Source organism: Cibotium barometz, chromosome 3 (genome assembly GCF_041138505.1).
Source record: "Cibotium barometz isolate CiBa-2024 chromosome 3, ASM4113850v1, whole genome shotgun sequence".
Classification (NCBI taxonomy): domain Eukaryota; kingdom Viridiplantae; phylum Streptophyta; class Polypodiopsida; order Cyatheales; family Cibotiaceae; genus Cibotium; species Cibotium barometz.
In genome coordinates this window covers 62,768,828-62,775,311 of record NC_141048.1, presented here as the reverse complement: position 1 = coordinate 62,775,311, position 6,484 = coordinate 62,768,828, and the positions used below count along the sequence as shown (strand labels likewise).

Here is a 6,484-nt window from a genome sequence, read left to right as displayed (position 1 = left end):
ACCTAAGAATTGAGATAAAGCTAAAATGAGCATCATCTTGAGCTAGATGCATCACAAAACTCATACAACCATACAGAGTTGGACAAGGTTCGGGAAAAACTAGTGAACCTGGCCCAAACCAGATTCATAGGTGTTCAACATACAACACTTAACCTCCTCCTTGAACCACCACTAAACAAGGATATTACAAGCAACCACATATAACAGTATCCTTAGCAAGTCAAAAAAGCAAGTCCAAAAAGACCTGATGGTAGAGACCTCATAATCTCACTTCAGAGGCAGTGGCTATCGCATCTGGAGACATCTCTAGATCCACAAGTCATCAGCAATACACAGTCTCCCACTCTTTACAATAGACAAAAGTGCTATGTCAGCTGCTTGCAGTATACTCTCCCACTCTTTGCAATAGATCATTATCTGCAAAAAGAGAACCACGTCTCAACATCCAAACACCAAACACTTGAAAATGAACACACTTTAAAAGTAGGCAGCAAACCTTTACACAACTCCCATAGTGACATTACCTGCAAAAGATATCACATCTCAGAGATCCAAACGATTGCATATTGAAAAAAAAGATACTAGATGTACCGGCCCAGCAACATTTCCATACAATACCGACCTAGTCAAAAAGGTAACATTGCATGCTGCAAGGGATTCCAAACGAGGATGTTGCGCATGGCTCCCTCTTTTACACAAGGCAGCAACTCTCCATGGCAGCAGTCTTCCGAAATGAAGCCGCAAACACCGGGATCAGCACTTTCAATGACTATTCTTGCATCGTAGGTTTGAATTCTCCGAGTTTCCACTAACCTAGACACAATTCCAGAGAAACTACATATCCATTCAACCAAAAATTACAAGTAAACATCATAGCAATGCAGCAAACCTGAGCACATTAATATAGGAGGCTCGTCCTTCCTCAGCTTGAGTGACTTGGTATCCAGAGACTACAAATAGGACTTCCTTCACAGCATTCAACCTGGCCTTACGGATCACTGATTGAGAAGCGTCCTTTGGAACGCCGGAGATCGGTACTTTGTTCTTCAATATTACAACAATGCTCTCCACAACAGCACTTTCACAGATTACATAAGCAAAAAGGTACTTTAAAATCTCCAGCAACCTCTTTGCCTTGGCCTCATATTTAGGAATCTCTTGTTGAGCCAAGTAAATCAACAAATTGGTGTCAATGGCCACACGCGATCCCTTAGGTAAGAGTAAAGGAGGCTACCGACACGGACCAACTAGCAGAGAGTCTGTCCCAGCTATAAGAAAAGAGTTGTCGAACTGCGCTTGGGACATCCCTACAGGTCAGAATCAATTACCTCAAATCCCTTCAAAAACACACACACACACACACACATGTACTAATGCAAACACACACTCTTTCCCCCTACGCACTCTCACATACATACACTAATGAAAACACACACTATCTCCTCCGGGCTCCCACACAAACTATCTCCTACTACATAGAAATTCTGAGGCTCTCTCTCTCTCTCTCTCTCTCTCTCTCTCTCTCTCTCTCACACACACACACACACACACACACACACACAAATAGATTTACACACATATATAATTTTAATTAATTAAAATTTAGATTAAATTTTAATGGTAGGGATGAGTCACCCCAGTCCCACACATACATAAGGGCATACATTAACGTTTTCATCACAACGCTTTGGAGAAGAATTATTGCAACAAAAAGCTAGTAGACAAAAAAAGAAATAACAAAATATTTAACTCACCATGTTACTCAATCTGAGCTTCCATAATAACATAAGGTAACATCCAAAAATTTACAATGAGAAAAACATAACAAGGAAGTGCAGTTGCAAGGAGCTATAGGAGCTCAACTACAAGTTTAGTTGAATTGGTAACATCCTACACTGGCAATAAAGTGCAGTTGCATTGGTAAGATCCTACATAAGCAACAATGACTTTCATAGGGTAAAATCTGAAGTTGGCCCTCACTATTCTCTACATACTTTGTTTGCTATTGTTGGCGTTGTCTGCTTCCTCTTCGACATAACTTGGACAATTGATTTCTGCATCATGACTTGCCTCTACATCTTCACTTGCCTCTCCATGGTAAGTGAGCTCATCATCGTACCCTTTTCGAGCCCTTGAAAGTGCAATCAGATCAACCCCTTTAAAGAGGCTGGAAAGCTCTTTGGAAACAAGCGTGAGGTAACGACCATGCCTCTCCCTAAATGCTTCATACTCCTCAATTGTTGTAAACCTGAAATGAAACACAAAATAATCTCAAAAACCCAAGCTTAGTAATACACCAACAAAGATGTCTAAAAATGTGTGTTCTGATGCACATCTTACACACTTGTTTGTATGTATGTCAAATGCCACTATTTACACGTGTGCCGATGACTAATTTTGAAAATGTGTGCAAATGTGAGGATAATACAAATTCATGCATGTGCAGGCTTTGTATGTAAGCATACATGTCTATATCGTGTGTAATGTTTCCTAAGGGGGAAAATGCAGTGATTTAGTGAGTATGCACACTATGCACTATGACAAAATCTTTTGTATGCGGCAGTACTCTCATGTCGCTTTTCATATATATGAATGTTCTTTGTAAAGGGGTGCAAATATGCATATATTGCATACAATGCAGGTGTGCTTATTTACCTATTTATTTTGTCCAATGCTTGTAAAGGGGAAAATGGCGTGGATGTGTGTTATATGGGATGTGCAAGACTGCTCCGAAGCATGCATGCATATCTGTATCTATACAGAACTTCTTTGCAAACATGCACAAATACATGTATATCATTATCATGCATGTTATGCTTTCACAAATCTTAATACACGTTTGTAGTTGTGCTATATATTGTGTGAAAGCTGCTACGTGTGTGGAAGAATTGCATGTAAATGTACATGGTAAAAGACTTGTTTGTGGATGTGCATGTGAAATGACTTATTTGTATAATCTTTGGATGTGCATGTGAAATGAAGAATTGCATGTAAAGCTTCTGTGTGAGTGGAAGAATTGCATGTAAATGTACATGTGAAATGGCTTATCTATGTAATCTTTGGAAAGGGGGAGATGGGTTAGAGCATGTGTTCTGATATTCACAGGATTGTGTACAGCATATGTTTTTCCACCCTCTCGTACATGCATATACCTTTTATGTGCGTATATACACATGTACACATGCATTTACAAGCTTGCATGCAGGGACACACCAACATTATGTGCATACATACACTCATATGTACACATGCATGTATAATCTTGTACGCTACATGCAGGAGCACGTGTGCATGCAAGAGTAGACTCTCAGCACTAAGGCAACCTTCCTACATGCAAGAGTGGACTCTTTGCACCAGGGCAACACTTCTTCTAGCAATATGTTGGAATAACACAGCTCATGTAAATAAGCACGTTGAAGAAGTACTAGGTTCCCAAGTCTCACCTTGAACTAGGCACCCCCTTTGTAGTGCTCTGCAAGCTAATGAGAAAGCCTCTAAACTCTTCGTCTGTCATACTGCAAGGATCAAATATTTCGGGATTAAGTTTACAAAAGACAAGTACACAATGCTTCAACTGTCACATAACCAAAAATAGGTAGATCTAACCTTTCCCAATCGCGTTCCCATCCATCTTTAGAGATTGGCAGCATTGTACTGCAACCAATACACGTAAAATGTCACATAAACATTTTGAAACGGAACACACATTTGCCTCTTTTAAGTGTGGGAGCACTTTGAACATTCAAAAATCTGTAAACCTTTCCCCGTCTTTGCGAATTGACTCCATTCTGCTGAAACCAATATCAAAATCAGAGGACATAACGTTGAATGATCAACGTAGAGGACATAAACAACACAAATTTCTTGTAGAATATAACAATAAGCACTAATCTCTTGTACAGTATAACAATGGACTCATTTACAAAAACAAGTACACAGTGCTTGAACTTTCAGTATAACCAAAATTAGATAGATCTAACCTTTCCCGATCTCGTTCCCATCCATCTTTGGAAATTGGCAGCATAATGCTGTAGCAAATCCACGTAAAATGTCACACAAACGTTTCAAATCAGAACACACATTCACACATACAAAACATAAATCTGTAAACCTTTTCTGGTCACAATCCCATCCATCTATGCAAATTGCATCAATTGTGCTGAAACCAAATGCCAAAATCAGAGGACAAAGAATAATGAACCACACATAAGCATTAACAATCGATTTGTGTTATTATGTCAAATATCAGAGGTCATAACTACACAAATGAGAGGACATAACAACGCAAAGAATAATGAACACATAACAATGAACAATTGATTTGCGTTATTATGTCAAAATCAGAGGATGTAACAATTGATTTGTGTTATTAGGTCAAAATCAGAGGACATAACAATTGATTTGTGTTATTATGTCACAAATCAGAGGACATAACACAACTGATTAGTGTAAGTCACAAATCAGAGAACATAACAAGACAAAGAACAACAGATAACAACATAAGTCTGTAAACCTTACCAGACAGCCCTCCCGGGTGCCAAAAGAGGAGAAGGACGAGACATGGCAAGATTCATCCTGCAAACAGACAGCATCAATACTACGTACAAGAGAAAACACACAAAATACAGATAACAACATAAGTCTGTAAGTCTGTAAACCTTACCAGACAGCCCTCCCGGGTGCCAAAAGAGGAGAAGGACGAGACATGGCAAGATTCATCCTGCAAACAGACAGCATCAATACTACGTACAACAAAATACAGCAAAAAATTAGGTAGCTCTAACCTTTTCCAATCCCATCTCCATCCATCTTTAGCAACTGGCACCATTGTTGTGCTGAAACAAATCCATATAAGATGTCACACTAACATTTCAAAAAAGGAGCACATCGAACACAATCACAATCAACACAAATCTGTGAACCTTTCTCGGCCACATTGCCATCCATCTTTCCAAATTTTCCCCATTGTGCTGAAAACCAATAATGTCAAACCAAAACATTTCAAACATATCAACGTAGAGGGACAAAGAGAAATCTATAGAACTTACGGGTCAGCCATCCCGGTTGACCAAAGACCAGAAGGACGACAAGCGGTAAGATGCATTCTGCAAATTGCAGCCATCCTAAAAATTGTTAAAAGAGAGACGCATCTTAACAATACGCATCTTAGCAAAACCCTAAACAGTGCGAAATCTGTCTTATTTACGTACGTACCTATGTGTGTGTATGTATTTCCTACAAACGGATACCATCCTCCTTGACAAAACCCTAACCAAGGGCATCAACGAACAGTGAGTAACCTAGAATATTATGTAAACAACTTACAAGTATATATCCACATCAAGCCTGTAGACTAAAACGCTATGCAGTTGCCACATGCGGAAATACCATACGCATCAAGATAAACGGATAGAAGCGGAAGTAAACTACGATATCAAATCAAGTCAGAAGACTACAGAGGAGTACCTTAAGGGGGGGACTGAAAATTTTGAAGGGTGTAGCTCTGGAGGAGTACCTTAAGGGGGGGACTGTGTGTGTCTTACAAGACATGCAGTGACAGAAAAGAAAGGAGGAGACAGCGATGCGGCGATGCAGCGAGAGGTCTAATACTGAAAATTTTGAAGGGTGTAGCAAGGTGGTCGCATTCTTATATGTAAATACATGTGCCTTTCATCTGGCATGCATGAGGTTTGGCATATAACCAACCTCACGTTGTTTACACACAGAATGGTGGACGCCCAGGCAATTGTCGAATGAGCCAATAAAATTGCATGCTTTGCAAACTGATAGAATAAGTGTTGCACATCGAAAAACCTCCATGAGAGAGCATTCCATGTCCCCCCACCCATTTTTGCTAAATTTTCGGACGCTCCCCTGCCCAACTCTCACTACGCTCCCCTGCCCAACTCTCATTACGCGCATAACCTCCATGTTTCATGCAACTTACCCACATAGCTTCACAGTAGTGATGCGCATTATATGAAGAGAGTCACGAGACAGACATGTCTATAAAGTTTTCTGTGAAGGTGAATATTAACAAAATGCGGGCACTTCAGTAAGGAATCAGGCACTTTAGCAATGAGACACAATCGAAGGACGTGGCCATTCTACTGTTGGCCTCATTGCAAGCCAGATACTCTATGTTCTATTTGTCGTTGATCACTAGCAAGGCTCAGCTCAATCACTTGGTTGGTGCATGTGGAACGATGCAATCAAGCTTGTGAAACAACATGTTTTGACATATCAAGCATGGCTTTGTATGTTTTAATGCAATCTCCAATGTGGCAATATAATATTTGTTGGGGTGATAAGGCCCAAATGTGCTTTCCTTCATATGTGAGCGGTCATGCAACATTCATTCTTTATAGTATTACTAATAAAGACTCTCAAACCCTAGTCACTATTGTGACAAGGATCCGACACATCGTGTTGAGCTTATCTTCTTTTCCGTGCTTGTGCTCTATGCTGCGTTGTACACTCTATG

General features: G+C 39.9%; 1 protein-coding gene across 10 annotated transcripts; it reads right to left on the bottom strand.

Annotated features, from left to right (window-relative positions):
- Nucleotides 1–1,758: 1,758 nt before the first annotated feature.
- On the bottom strand, nt 1,759–5,565 carry LOC147640368 (uncharacterized). Of its 10 annotated transcripts, none has more exons than XM_086779796.1 (12): nt 5,516–5,565; nt 5,215–5,268; nt 5,049–5,123; nt 4,923–4,970; nt 4,785–4,835; nt 4,664–4,720; nt 4,112–4,159; nt 3,981–4,028; nt 3,759–3,788; nt 3,607–3,654; nt 3,444–3,515; nt 1,759–2,248 (listed from the first exon to the last, which is right to left on the bottom strand). In XM_086779796.1, exons 1-12 carry the CDS (start codon nt 5,548–5,550, stop codon nt 1,987–1,989), a joined length of 828 nt encoding a protein of 275 aa, XP_086635922.1. In that variant the 5' UTR covers nt 5,551–5,565; the 3' UTR covers nt 1,759–1,986. The 10 variants fall into 10 exon arrangements, with proteins under 10 accessions (XP_086635922.1, XP_086635928.1, XP_086635934.1 ...); XM_086779802.1 differs by having other exon boundaries at nt 5,049–5,105; XM_086779808.1 differs by lacking the exon at nt 3,759–3,788.
- Nucleotides 5,566–6,484: the final 919 nt, after the last annotated feature.